Below are 14,974 nucleotides of genomic sequence, written 5' to 3'. Positions count from 1 at the left end.
CTCACATATTACATCCATGTTACAGCACAACAGTGGGTTTTCTGTTGTCGTGGTGTTACGGCCCTAGCAGGGCCTCCTCCTGAAGATGCCTGTGTGGGCGTGTCCCACCACCTCTTCTGCCTGAGGTGCCACCTTTCCCTTTTACACAGCTGACTCGCGTCAGTAATCAAGGAGATTTAAGCCCAGGGAAAGGTGAGCTCTGGGCCAGAGTGCCAGTAGTGTGGTTACAGCTTGTGAGCTGAGTGCTTGTTGTGTTTGCAGCTAGTGAGCTGCTCTTTCTTTTTGGCTTACGTTTTACTTTATTGATAAGGTATGTAATTTAGACTTAGACTTTAGACTTAGTGGTCTTAGTGTTTCAGAAACTGCTGATCTGCTTTCACACACAATCATCATCTCTCAGGTTTAGAAAGAATGATTCAAAAAAAGAGAAACTTGGTGAAAATCCTTCCTTGGTGTCAGCGGTCAGTCAAAAATAGCTTCCAGCTGATAGGAAGCCAACAGTAACTCAAATATGGCACCAGTTACCACAGTGGGTGAGCAGGCGATCGTATGTCTTCCCTGTCTTTCTCTGCTTTCCTGTCTAGTTCCATTATTGTAATCAAATAAAGGCAAATGCCAAAAAAATAACCAGTTATTACAGGCAGTGTATAAAAAGAGCATCTCTGAGTGCACAGTGCAGCAGCAGAAGACCACACTGTCTGCCCCGCCTGCTTAAAACAGGAAACTGAGGCTACAGTTTACATGGATAATACAAGACTGGAAAAATGTTGCTTGATTCAATGAGTCTCATATTCTGCAGCAACAATCGCTTCATCCGGCTTCGCATCAATAGTTCAGGCTGTTGGTGTTAGAGTGGTGCTGGGTACAGTATCTGGAGAAGCGGCCCCTTTTGTGCGCCACGGACCAGTTTAATGTCGGACCATATTTTCACGGGCCGGCCTTTAAGGTGTGGCGGATAAATACAACAAAATAAAATGATACAACCGAGACAAAAACTGTGACGCTTTGTAAATATAATAATAATATATATAATATAATATAATAGCTCAGTAGGTAAAGTGGTCGCCCCATGATCGGAAGGTCGGCGGTTCGAATCCACTTAACGGCTACCCTGAGGTACCCCTGAGCAAGGTACCGTCCCTACACACTGCTCCCCGGGCGCCTGCTTAGTGGGCTGCCCACTGCTTCACAGAGTGAATGGGTCAAATGCAGAGAAAAAACAAGTAATTTCCCCATGGGGATCAATAAAGTATCCATTATTATTATTATTATTATTATTATTATTATAAAAGCGAATTCACTGTGTAATTGTGTAACTTTATTAGCAGCGTCCCCCTGAACAACAGCGAGAGTAACATCCCCCTCTCTGTTACTATGGTAACGCGTAAACGTTTCTTTCAAAATAAGACGCACAACTTCAACACGGGAAAGACCCAGGGAACTGAAAACTGAAACCTCAAGCCTCGCAGCCCGGTATCAAACGAGCGGTCCGTGGCCCGGGGGTTGGGGACCGCTGATCTAGCGCACTTTGGGCCTCTTAGTACCGACGGGTCAGTATTTAAACACCACAGCCGACCTGGGTATTGTTGCTGAACGTGTCCATCCCTCTGCTGACAGCAGAATAGCACACTACGTCCCATGGATCAGATCAAACTGGTTTCTTGAACATGACACTGAAGTCTCTGTACGGCCACCACAGTCACCAGATCCCAGTCCAGCAGAGCATCTCTGGGATGTGGTGGAACGCAGATAAATCTGCAGCAGCTGTGTGTGTTGGTTGTGTGTGTGTGTTATTATCGTGCTGATGTGAACCCTTCAGGAATGTTTCCTGTGAGCGTGTGCTGTGCTTTCTAATACTGTACATACTGTAAGAGCCAGACTTCCAAACACACGCAGCAGACACGAAGCCCCAAAGCATAGCGAGGATGAGCCACGATATCAAGGGAGAGCTTGTGCAAACAGATGCAGTGAGGCACAGCAAACTGTCACAGCAATATGCGAACTGTCGCGCTGCCAAATCTGGCCTGGTGAACTCCTGACTGGCACACATATGCTCTCGCTTGTGATCCAGCACAACGGTTGAGCAAGACGCAATCCGCACACACATACACAAAAACACACATAATTACGCAGAGAGCTAAAAATAATCTCAGATGCATGCATATTCACTCCACTAGAACACACAGGCATGCGACAGATAAAATGGACACGCACGCAAATACAACCAAGAACTTTTCTACCATTTCTCTGTATGCAAATGAGCTCCATCCTCCCAGCACTGTCCCAGGCCGGCATGAATATTACTCACTGTTAAATCCAGCCTCCCGCATTTGACTTGGTAATATCAGGTCCCCTGCTGGAAAAATAGCTCTGAACACAAAGGGAGATAATTATACCCCAGTGCTGGGCTTAGCCAGAGATGAAGGATCCCTGTAACAGACCATGACCTCTGTATGTGCCTGTCTACCTGCAGGTGGGAAACAACAGCAAGGACATCCTTTGTGATATAACTCAGCTATCCTTAAATTACCCTTCTTGAGTTACTTTTAACCAGGGGAGATGTTACAATGCTCCAAAACAGCCCCTTGTTATTTAGGTCTCTAAAGAAAGACTGCTTTGTCACGCTGTCACTGCAGATGGAAGGCCATGTGATGCGCAGCAGCCCAGATTATCCAAGTCCTAATTAGTCCATCTATTGTATTAAAGACACTGCAAGCTGATTTTTAGGTCCTTCAAAGGTGGACAGCGTTTAAGCCTTGAATAATTAAATAATAATTGAAGCGATGTCGCTGATGAGTTTTAAATTGCACTAAATGACTGAATGCAAGTCTTGAGTATGTTGGTTATTTAGGCTGGCAGCATCTGACACCACACTGAGCTGTACCAAACCTTCACTACCTGACATTTCCTATTCCTCAATCAACCGATGACTCGCACTCTTGTGCAGGACTACTTGTTGTGGAACCGCCTCGGGGCCACGCTGGCGAATGGAGATCGAAGCGAGGAGGCGGTGGAGGCTTACACAAGAGCCCTGGAGCTGCAGCCGGGGTTTATCCGGTCCCGCTACAACCTGGGCATCAGCTGTATTAACCTGGGGGCACACAGGTGAGTGATCTGTGAGTGGGATAGCATTTCTATTCTTTTTGCGTAATGCAGTGGAGTAGAATTAATAAGCATAACAGCCAAAGTGTAGGTCAGAAAGGGCAGCAGTTGAAGTAAGACAATGCACAGAGTTAATATGTGAGTTTTCATAAATGCCAAATAAAAGCATGACATCTTCACACTGAGAAGGCTGCAGACGATATTGGCTCAAAAATCAAAATGTGGCTGATTAATTTCCTGTTGATAGATTTATTATTGCAGCTCGAATCTAAATTGCAAAATGTGTGACTTGGTGCACAAGATCTCTTCTTATGAATCATTTATCTCGTGTGGTGAGTGGAATACTGTCTGCACATATCAATTCTGCTCATGATACCAATCATATGCATTCATATGAGTTTTAATATGTACCTGCCAGACAACACCCAAAAGGCAAATGCTTATCCACAAACAGAAAATATTCAGATTGAAGCTACTATCAGCGTAGAAATACAAGCAGCAGCACACAACCAGAAATCTGACATGAGCAGACATCAAGACATATCCAAACTCAGCCAGTTACACTCAGAGATGGGCAGTAACGCGTTACATGATGAGTAAGTAAGGGATTACTATTGCAAATTACTATTACTATTACTATTGCAAAAACGGTAATTAGATTACAGTTACTTTCCCGTATGAAACGCTGCGTTACTGCGTTACTGAAACCCTGATTTTTTTGCGAGAATGTCTCATGACAGTGACGTAAGCGAGTGCGCCGTTAGTCACAACAGCTGTGTGCAGATCAACAATGGATCATATATCGAGTGCAGAGAGAGTATGAGCGTGCAGCGTTTAAAGCGTGGAAGTACTGACCTTACTTTGAGTTTGATTCCATAAAAAGTGACAAAAACATTAGTGTCCGCTGTGCGTGGGAAGAAAACTTCTTTTTACAGCGAAAAAACCCCTAAACTTCCAACAAGCACCGAGTAGCTACGACGTAATGGGAAACTCACAGAGAAACTCACGGATTCTTCCACTGACCGCGGCACACCTGCACCAGGGTAAACCTCCGCCTGCCCCACTCCTGCTTTACAGGTGAAAATAGAGCAACAGGACCGCTGAGTCTTTGACTTTATTTATGTTCTGCTGTGTTTTACTTTGAAAGACTGAGTGTAAACACAAAAAATACTTTATTTTGTGTGGAATGTGCAGAAAATAGGTTTAAATGTTAAACTAATTTCTTCCAGTCAGAGAATGTTGCAGATAATAAAATTTTTGCTTGATGCATAAAGTTAAAAGATTAAAACTAATAAAACAAGTTTTAAAAAGAGACTTTTCCATTTGATTACATTTTGTATGATGGATTATGCAGAAAAAGTAGAATTGGCTGAAAGATCTATCACTTTATCACCTACTCAGGTTGTAAATCGTGTTTTTAAAACGTAACTAAGTAACTGAGTAATTAGTTACTTTTGAAAATAAGTAATCAGTAAAGTAATGTGATTACTTTTGGGGGAAGTAATCAGTAATTAGTTACTGATTACTTTTTTCAAGTAACTTGATCAACACTAGACAGCTGTCAGTGGCCGAAGTAAATAAATAGCATAGACACTAACAAAATAAAAGCATAGAAATAGTCATAGAAACAACAGGACTTCATGTAAATTTACTCTAGTTCAAATGAGTAAGTTTTCTAAACCTTACCACTAAAACGCAAGAAATGCCTTGACGTTGAGGTAGCTTTAAATGTCTGCACAGTTGCCTTAATGCAACCACACAGGTCCTGTTAGTTTGGCAGGTGAGACATCTGCTTGAGACGTCTCGCAGAGTGATCAAGTGCAGTAAGGTTTGTTATGTTTTGGCCTTTTTGTTTATATTCTTGTTGTGCAAAATAAGTTGGTCTCGTCTTCCTCCCCTCACCCCAACCGACTGGGCGGGCCTCTCCCTGAGCCTGGATTTGTCCAAGGTTTCTTCCTGTTTGATGGCAGCAACATTTCTCAGGGTCATCTTTACCACTGTGTAGTATCGCCTCTTCTTTTAACAACAGTCTGTACGTGTCTCAGAACTGAGGAGACCAGCTGATGGAATTTTGTGATGCAATGACTTGCTTTTATTCCTTCTTCCCCAGAGAGGCGGCCAGCAACTTCCTGACTGCCTTAAGCCTTCAGAGGAAAAGCCGGAGTCGCCAGCAGTCCCACCAGGTGATGTCTGGAAACATCTGGGCGGCTTTGAGGATAGCTTTATCCATGATGGACCAGCCTGAACTCTTCCAGGCTGCAAATATCGGCGACTTGGATCATCTCATGCGGGCCTTCAACTTAGACATTTGACGACCAGGAGGCAGTAATGCTAACATCTGCCCCCTCTTCACTTACTATCTGATTTCTACCCAACAGCCAAAAGTCCAAAGTGCACAGTCAGAATGGACTGATGGACGTCAGAGACAACAGTGTATTTTTATGCACGTCCAAATTAACTACAGTCGTCAAAGCTATTATATTTTTCACCCAAGTACCTCGGAGCAGTTCTGGGGACAGGTTCTTCCAAGGGTTTGAAGGGACTGCTCTGTGTTGGATTTGCACTGTAATTTGTGATTTCCCTGAAGAGCACAAGGACGGGCAAAGATTGTACGAGCAATGCCTTAGAGGACACATCAATTAAAAACTGACTCATCCAGCGGAACAGAGCCGGCAGAGACGGACGGTTGTACGAGCCTGATAGAGCAGACCTCACAGGCCGTTTTCAAAGAAAAGAGAGGAAAAAACATTTGACTCCTGAAGGATGGATTTAGTGAGCAAATGACAAAGACTGCAGCGTATAACCTGGAACTCCAAGCTCTGTTCCTGGCTTATTTTCATCCTTTCAATGGGAAAATAATGATACTGCATGAATAAGCATTTTCATAACTAGATTCTTGTTTCAAATTAACATACTTTTAGAGGTTTTCCCTTTGCACATCAGATAAACAGATATAACTTCCTCAGTCCGAGTGGAATGTGCAAGCCTTACTCAAAAGCATGCGACCAACAATATTTATTTATACTATTTTTATGAAAACAGAAAAAACCCACACTAAGCCATTTTCAGACTAGTTTCATTTTCTTAAATAACTGCTGTCTTTTGAACTTGAAAGCTTTCTGAGCCACTAATTTTTGTTTCGCTCGGTTTTTCTCTCCTTTCTTTTGGCTCCTAGCTCCTCTTTGTTCCCTTTAAGCTGACTGCAGAAACACAGAAAAGCTGGGCAACAGCAATCTATAAAACCTTCATTAGTCTTTTCAAACTTTAGCATATGAAAACGTTATTCTTAACAAGTCTAAAAATATCTCTTTTTATCTTCTTCTGCTAGTTCTGGGATGGCTTCAGAGTTACTAATGACTACTGTACACATTATTCAGTCCTTTTTTATTTTTGCTGACCTGACTCAGTTTGTTTTCTGTTGTCAGTATCTGCTGACGCCGTCACTGGTGTCTTTGCTGCTCCTCCAAAGACAGCAAGGCTCATGCATTTAATAGTCATAATGCATGATTTGAATATTTACGTAAGCTTGGGCAGAATGCTGCACATGTATGATGAACGCTGTTCGTTTCACCACACACTTCAAATCACATCAGGTTGATGTTCAAACTCGAGATGGTTATGCATCTGCAGAAAACATGATTGTGTAAATACAGTGACTCTCCTGCTGCAGGACGAAAGCTTTTCCTTAGACATACTTTTTAGCTGACAGCTTCACTTGCATCACTGCTGCTAGTTTGAAAGTCACTCTCTGAAGTGAATACCCTGTACCTCGCTGTGCAACAGAGTAAATGATAGATAATCTTCTGTACTGCATAGCTCAGCACATTCGGGTGTTTATCAGGCGTGTCCACGGTCTGAGGGTTTTTATTGTAGCTCCTATGCAAAAGGTCATGTTTTATGTTGCCATTCTGAATTGTTGCGGGTCCCCGTCTGCCTCGGCAGACTGAAAGGAAGCGTCATTTCGGTGTTTGGAAAGAAGACTATCAGGCAGAACCAGAGACCAGTGTGAGAGCCATTCATCTTCCAAACTGTACAGCCGGGGTGTCACGGTCTGTACAAGAAGAAGTGTTTCATCAGGAAGTTGCCAGAATGAAAACAAGTGTTCTCCCAGGGAGAAAGTGGTCAGAAGCTCTGACTAAAAGAAAGACTGATCGACACAAAGAGTGCAGCCTTCTGCTTTTAGAACCAGGTTGCACGGACATGGCGTCTTTGACCTTAGTTGCATCCATCAAATTCACCGCCACTGATGAAAAAAGATCAGCTGCTCTACTTGCCAGATACTTAAAAAAATATTGGCACAGACTCTATTTATCACACAACCAGGATAAATAGATCAAACACTAGACGAGAAGTCAGAGATACACAGCACATATGTGCATGCCTCTAACAGTCGGCCTCAGAGGGGAGCTAACAGCGACTTTGGCAACGAGGCCAAAGCAGGGGTGCATGCACAAATGTTTTCACGGTGGGAGACTGGACGATGATAAAAGGTATCCTTCGCTGGAACAAATCAGGTTTACATCCAGGAGTTCATGTTTGATTTCTGTTTGATTAGCATTAAATTACTGTGGAAGTCAAATTTAAGCATGCTTGTAGCTCCATACATGCCAGCGAGGGTCTGTCTGCCAGTTTGGCCCAGACTGAAAGGGGTGGCGTGAAATTTGCTTCCAGCACGTCTCCCAAAAACAAAAGTGTCACTCGGCCGGCAGAATGGGTTTAGCCCAAATAACTGCAAAGTTTGCGACGGCGCCATGAACCTGCATCGAGCTACCTTTAGAGCCATTTGGCTGTCAGCGTTTTAATATAATAAAGCTTGTGGTTAAATTCGATATGGAAGCTCTGCAATCCCTCACCTGCCTGCTTTCTTGTTCAGCCGCTGTTCTGTTCTTTAGATCATTGCCACACTTTCACACCCAGTCATAATACTCTCGTTCAATCACCTTCTTGCCTGCCTTCTTTGAGCCAATTAGCTTCCACTCTGGTTTAAATCTGTGCTCTTCATTGCTCTCCCTTTCAGACTGTCATTTGCACAACCCACCTCGTCCCCATCTCTATTTTCATGTTCACCACCACCAGCGTCTAGACTCCAGGGGGTCCTGTCCTAAATCCTATTCCTGCTGGGACAGGTAAGATGGGTCACCAGCGTCTGATCGCCAAATACATTCATTTCTTTGTCTCAACAAATCATGTTCAGTTCTTGATCTCTCCTTATTGAACACAGGAGATATTATCAGTATGTTAGCATTGTCAGAGTGAGTGCTGCATTTCGCTCAAAGCTCCACTTTTAGGCTCACAGAGCAGCTAGCGTGGTAGTCCAGTGCACGACGATCCCCCTCCAGTTTTCTTTGCTAAAGCGTTAACTCAACCCTGTAGGAGGTCCCTATCAGCGAGAGGTTCTGCAGGCCAGGAGCTGTTCCACATTTTTACCTGGCATGCCTGTCCTCCCAGGTGCTCCCAGGTGTTTTACAAAATCAACTCTAGTTGTCTTATGAGGTCGCAGGCCCTCGCTCTTTTCCATTTCGTTACAGGTTACCACAGGTTCATGTTTTTTAAAGAAATCTTACATTGCTGGGCCACAACCTTCTTCTGCCGTCCACATCATTCCATAGTGCATTGAGATAGGATGCAGTTTTCTTTATTTTGCTGAACCTACTACTGTACCTTCTCAGGTGAACTGACCTAGCCTAACGCATGCACCTGTGCAACAAACTGAGGCTGTTTGCATGTTAGATCCTTTACATTTCTACTTTTTTAATGACGTTTTCATTCGTATGCATGACATACATGGAAGTGCTTTCTCTTCCGACCCCAAGAAAAGTAAATATATCATGAGGTTTCCTTGCAATATCGCTATAATGCACTTTTAAGTTCGCAAACTTTGACAAAACATGATGTATATAAACAGTATGTATTCTACACAAGATGCTTTTTCTTGCATGGAAGTGTGAGAGGCTCAAAATAACGAGTCTAAGGCACAGCACACTGCAAACACACTTCAGCTTGAATACTGGCTAATGAACTGGATAATCATAGTTATGCACAAATGTTATATTTATTACTTCTACAAATTACAAACATGTTTGTAACCACTGCAATGACCCCAACCTATAAAGCTGTCTAGCTGTTATTGCACAACTCTTTAGTGCTGAAAAGCTTTTATGTAGACTTTCACAACCTGCTGTGACCCTTTAACAGCTGTTTTTATAAGGTTTTAATGTTTGCAAGAATCACTTCATTAGTTCTGTTTACACTTAAGAAAGAGGGAGAGTAAAAGTGGACAGTCATACAACAGTTCAAATTCACAGCTTTTACACAGACTTGCTCACCGTGTCTTCTATTGTGGAGACCTAAAGTGTTCAAAGGTGAGAGTTACGCAGTTTTATGGAGTGAAAACAGACCAAATACAATCGCTCACTGACTGCTGTGTTAGGTACACCTGTTCAGCTGCATAGATGCAGATCGTGTGGCAGTCACACAGTGCAGATGTGATTCTGAATGTGGTTGTTGGTACCAGAAGGACTAGCGTGACTACTTCAGAGACTGTTGACTTCTGGATCTCTATAGTTTACACAGAGTAGTCTGAAACCAGGAGCAGCAGATGTAGAAGAGCATCTGTGAACATGTAACCACTGCTGTCAGCTAAGAACAGGAAACGGACCATCAAAACTGAAGATTCGAAACACGTCTGGTCTGATGCTCCTTGGCTTCTCCTGACATTCGGATGGCTCGGTCAGAATTTGGCATAAGCATGAAAACATGGCTGCCTGTGTCAGTGGGTCATTTTGGTCCCCTTGGTATGAAAATGAGCATCATTTAAACACAGCAGCCTACCTGATAATGACCACGCTGATAAATGTTTCCATTCAGCTTCTTGGATAAAATAAGATTTAATTACATATTGAATTTATTAAAAATGTGTGCAGGGGTACTAGCAAGGTGTACCTAATGAACTGTCCAGTTAACGATCCTAATGAGGCAATCACATCTTTGGCTCCGGCATGTTTCTATTAACTGAAAAAACGAATAAATACCCAGACACACAAATAATTCTTCGTTCTAATGAAACAATGATACTGAAAAAAAAAAAGGTCAAAACAGAATAAAAAGACTCCAAAGGAGGGGCATTATTCTTCATTTCACTGGAATAACTTTGTTTTTGTGTATCAATAAGACACTTTTTATTTGGCTTTGTCCACTTTTATTATCTCTAAAAGATTTGTGCTTTTAAAATGTGGGAATTGGTGCTTAGGGTACAGAAAATCCATAAAGCATTCGTGATGGCTTCACTGGTTGGGCTCATTGAGGTTGCTGTTGCATATGTACTTCCTCCACTGCTCCGGTTCAGAACGTGCACCTTGTTATCATTTATTTGCGTCACACGTATATGAATAATATATTTTGAGGGATGAAATTAGAAATAATGTAATTTGTATACAGCCACTCGTTTATTGAAACACCTACTATAATGCATATTACTCTCCCTGTATAATCACGAGGTCAGCATTAGCACCTTTGGAACGTACAACATGAAAGTAATCTTTTAAAATAAAGTGTTGTTATATATTCGACACTCCCGTGTCTTTATTGTGCCGACTCCTGCCCGACACGATGAAGCCAGGTCTCAACAAACATGTCGTTTATTAAATGATCCAAACATCGTAAGTAAACAGTGCCACTGGTACACTGGACTGCCATGACTCTGTTCACATACACCTAAGCCATATTTGGATACATTACAAAAGTCAGCTTAAAATAATCAGTTCAAGGAGAGCTCTGAAATGAAAACTACAGAACTGACAAAAAAGGCAGAAAGATTAGAAACAGGTCAAGAAGCTTTTTGACATTTAGTTAAATGGAGAGAAAAAGAGAATGAAGCTCACAAGAGTACAACGGTACAACCCAGACGACTAAATGTCCATCTCTAGTTAACATGCTGACAGTGGAAAAAACCTTTTTTATATGACAAAATGAACCATTACGTTTTAAACAAGGTAGAGAAGAATGGAAGCGACGGAGCTGGAGAGAAAGCTGAAAGACGAGGACAGAAAGACGGCAACGAGCCGGGACCACGAGAGGAGCAGAGACAGCTACCCATCATTAGGCAAAAGCTTGTCACTCACTCAGCGACGACGAGAGGCACAAACACAAGACTTGCATAGAGATGTTTAGTATTCCCCAATGCATAGACAAACAGTTTCTCTGGTAAGAGGCTAAGATTTGCTCAGGGAAATCGAGGCACAGTGTTGTTAAAGGGGAGTCATATGGATTTGTTATATAAATTACATTAGTGTTTTTTGTCTGTGTCAATGAAAAACGCCCGTAGAAACCATCGTGGTGCTGTTCTGCTTTTCTTTTCTACTCTCTTTGTCAACAGCACGTCTTCCCTTTGAGTACGAGAGCCTAAAATAATTAACTGTAATTCAACGTTTGATAAATTACGATTAATTTGAGCAGAACTCCACCTTCAAATATGCTACCGGAAGCAGACCGCGCTCTCCGAGATGAACAAAACGTGAATAAAAATAAAGATATGAAGCCAAGTATGGAGATACTGACAGTCAAGAGCACAGTGTTTAATCCATCCTGCACATTATGAATATTACTGAGCAGATAAAGCAGAGAGCTGGAGGCTAGACCAGCTCCAGGCCCTAAAGAGTGGCCCGCTGTAGCATCACAGTCATGTCTGAGTGTTTTGTTTGCAGCGAGCACCACGAGTGTATACATTCAGAGGAGGTACGGTCACTGTACAGCTGTTCTCGTACAGCTGTTCAACAGCAGATTTGGTTATTAGTGCATATTGCTCTAGACAAAAACATTCAAACTTACATGGCCTGAAACAATCGTTTTAGCTTCTGGGCTACAGTCCGAATCTGTCAGAGTGATAAAAGAACCAGCGGGAGCCAGGTGCAGCCCAGTAACAGTTATGTCGAGTTTGCAGATATTTTGCACTTTGAGCAAAAATTATGTACACAAAAGGTTCACCTACGTTACTATGCAACCTCCCTGAACAGGGACGACTGGACAGCCAGGCTGGCCTTAATTAGATCGAATCAAATGAATATAATCTCCTTGGCAGTGCCGCACTTCAGACATGAGTCCTGGTAGTTTGTGACTGGCAAGTACAGTGCAGGTACAGGAAAAAGTCAAAAAAGTGCAACAGGGACAGAAATGACACTAACATCCTGACAGCCGGCGCATCAGGGCGTTGAAGGTTTTTCATTAAATGTGACAAACGTACACGTCGGCCTCGAGCATAACCGGGACGAATCGAGTTAATGCCCATTTATCACTCTGAAACTCACGTGGTGACTTCCATGTGTGGAAAACCAAAACCTTTTCATTCTTAGTGAATTTTGCTCCGCTTCATATTTGTAATGTTTTACATGAAGCACTTGGGATTGCACTGTGGAAGGAGCATCGCGCTCCTCTTCTCTTTCCAGTTTCTCAAAACATTCAATGCAAAGCCCCCTGCAGCACAGGAGCTTCTTGTTTGTTGTTGCAGTTTCAGAGCAGGGCTGGCAGTGAAGCACTGCACTTAAGTACACATTTATAAAATGCACCACTTTGGGAAAAAAGAAAAAACGGCACAGTGACTGAAGGCAGAGAAGAGGAGAAAGACTGAGAGTTGATATGTGGCGTTGTTTCGTGTAAAGAGCACAATCGTAGAAATTGCACAGATCCCTCTGTACCAACACTGTAAAGACATGTTCTTTCTTTGAACACAAACACTGATATTTAAAGCATAACACTAATACACAAAAAGCACATCGCTTTCCCTTCTGACCAGAGTTCCTGGTTGCTCCAGAATGACATCACAATAAGGCAAGCAGCTGGTCGGAGAGGTTATCCCATCGTTCCCACTGAGACGTCACAGTTGTCTGCCAGTCTTCTGGGTCTGTGGTTATTTAAAGGACACGGCGCAGCGAGCAGCGGTCTAACTGCTCGACAGTCGATGGTAAAAGTAGACGTAGCCCAAGTCCTTTGGAGGTCTTTCTGACAAACACACTTTGTGGTCGTTGTAGATCACCCACCTGCAGGCGGGAGAAGTGCACATTAAATTCACACAAATGCTTTTAAAGTGTCATTTTTCTCAAATTTGAATGAAAAGATTTAATGGGTTCATTATTCTTTTTCTACTCAGTGTAAAGAGGAAACAGGCTCAGTTATGATCCAGCAGCACGCAGCCAGACTGGTGAACTATCGTAGAACTAAAAACAATAATAAATCTGTACACAGTTAATGCAACGAGATGAGACATCAGAGATGTTTCTGTGACAGGTCGTCAGCTCTGTAACATGAAACACTGCGTGCCGCTCACCGTCCCTCCTTTTTGATGTGACAAACATAATGTCCAGACATCGTGGACGCTCCCATGTGACTGATGAAGGCGAAGAGCTCATATCCTTAGAAAAAGAAGAAGAACAAAGTCAGTGAGTGACAAACTAACGCATATTTACAGAAAAACAATTAAAGTGATAATTATCTAATAAAGTGCTCATTTTCAGTTTTAACTTAAAAACAGGTGATGTATTTAGCACGTGGGGATAAAATGAAGGAATTTAAATTGTTTTTTGATGCTGCTACACCTTGAAATCCAGTGCCCAGCAGCACGTGGGTACAGCACGCGTCATAATCAGACCTGACTGGGGCTAAAATGGCCCGTGGACGCTCACAATGTCGAGATTAAATTCAAGGGCAGAGAAGCAGTATGTTTCTGTCGGAGCGGCGGTCGTGCAGAGTCACTCACGTCCCGGTCCGTCTTTGACTCTGGGGCCCGACGCGTCTCCGTCTGGGGACAGCGTGGAGTCGCTGTGCGAGTTGGCGTTGGAGAAGGCGTTGTCATTGGGCTCTGTGTCAGCCATGTCTGAAAGGGCATCACTCTCCTCCTCCTCCTCCGGGTGGGTGAAGATCCAGTCGAGAGCTCGTTCAAGATTATTGTTCTGTAAAATGCCAAAAGCGGCGCAAACACGGTCAGCTCGCTGACATTCAGAACTAAAAAGGCCGTAATATCCCAGGAATGCTAAGAACCATAGGGAATCTCTTCTTCTCATGCAGATGTGAACATGCTCACCAGGTAATGGACCGGTTCTTATACAAAGGGCTTTTCTTAACCTCCTAAGACCCGAACTCTTCCACGGCATGCATTTTTATTTCTCTTTGATATTTGGTCACATTGGGGCCCAATGAATGTAAAAACAAAGAATTACCAGATTTTGTTTTTTTACATTATTTGAGTTTTTATGAAAAATAGGAGCCACACATGAGGATATTTGTTTAAAATTCTGATAGAACAGTAGCAGTATAATGTCCTCGTGAGTGGATTTCAGGCCTTTGTAGAGCAAAATGGAGTATTTTGGTCTAAATAACCCAAAATGTGATGTCTTCATATGTGGACGCAGGTCCTAGGAGGTTAAAGCACTTTTATCTCATTCACACACATTCATACAAGCAGCTTTTTTCTAACATTCACACTCCAGTGAATGCACTGGGAGCAATTCGGGGTTCAGCATCTTGTCCAGGCTGCAGCAGCCAGGGATCAAACTACAAACTTTCCAATTAGTGGATGACCTGCTCTACATCCTTAACCACACCCACAAATATTTCTGCTTTTCCTGGAAAAATTATTTCCTGAAATGCTCAAATCAACAGTGACAGTAGAAGCAGTACTCGTGGGAATAAAACCAGAGCTGATGATTGAATTTTGGGGGGATTTATTTTCCCCCACAGCTCCAGTGCATCTTGGATAAACTCCTCATAAAAAGCACTTTTAGGAACGTGTTAAATGAACAATTATTTACTAGAAAGGTGAACGCAAACATCTGCCTGTGCTCATTTTTCCACAGAGGATGTTTGCGTTCGGTCCAAAATAGAG

At 42.8% G+C, this 14,974-nt stretch overlaps 2 protein-coding genes across 10 annotated transcripts in view; one reads left to right on the top strand and one right to left on the bottom strand.

Annotated features, from left to right (window-relative positions):
• The window catches only part of pex5la (peroxisomal biogenesis factor 5-like a), a 113,917-nt gene extending 103,247 nt beyond the window's left edge, over positions 1-10,670 (top strand). For all 6 annotated transcript variants that reach the window (XM_026159993.1, XM_026159994.1, XM_026159991.1 and 3 more), the window contains 2 exons: positions 2,948-3,105; positions 5,213-10,670. In XM_026159993.1, the coding sequence (XP_026015778.1) occupies positions 2,948-3,105; positions 5,213-5,414 (360 nt within the window). In that variant the 3' untranslated portion in view covers positions 5,415-10,670. The remainder of the gene's footprint in view (positions 1-2,947; positions 3,106-5,212) is intronic.
• A 53-nt stretch (positions 10,671-10,723) lies between these two features.
• The window catches only part of usp13 (ubiquitin specific peptidase 13), a 33,812-nt gene continuing 29,561 nt past the window's right edge, over positions 10,724-14,974 (bottom strand). For all 4 annotated transcript variants that reach the window (XM_026159987.1, XM_026159984.1, XM_026159986.1 and 1 more), the window contains 3 exons: positions 13,850-14,042; positions 13,421-13,505; positions 10,724-13,133 (listed from right to left, as the gene is read on the bottom strand). In XM_026159987.1, the coding sequence (XP_026015772.1) occupies positions 13,037-13,133; positions 13,421-13,505; positions 13,850-14,042 (375 nt within the window). In that variant the 3' untranslated portion in view covers positions 10,724-13,036. The remainder of the gene's footprint in view (positions 13,134-13,420; positions 13,506-13,849; positions 14,043-14,974) is intronic.

The sequence above is a fragment of the Astatotilapia calliptera genome, chromosome 23, assembly GCF_900246225.1.
Source record: "Astatotilapia calliptera chromosome 23, fAstCal1.2, whole genome shotgun sequence".
Classification (NCBI taxonomy): domain Eukaryota; kingdom Metazoa; phylum Chordata; class Actinopteri; order Cichliformes; family Cichlidae; genus Astatotilapia; species Astatotilapia calliptera.
Note: the sequence above shows the minus strand (reverse complement) of the source record. Positions and strands in the feature narration are given on the sequence as shown.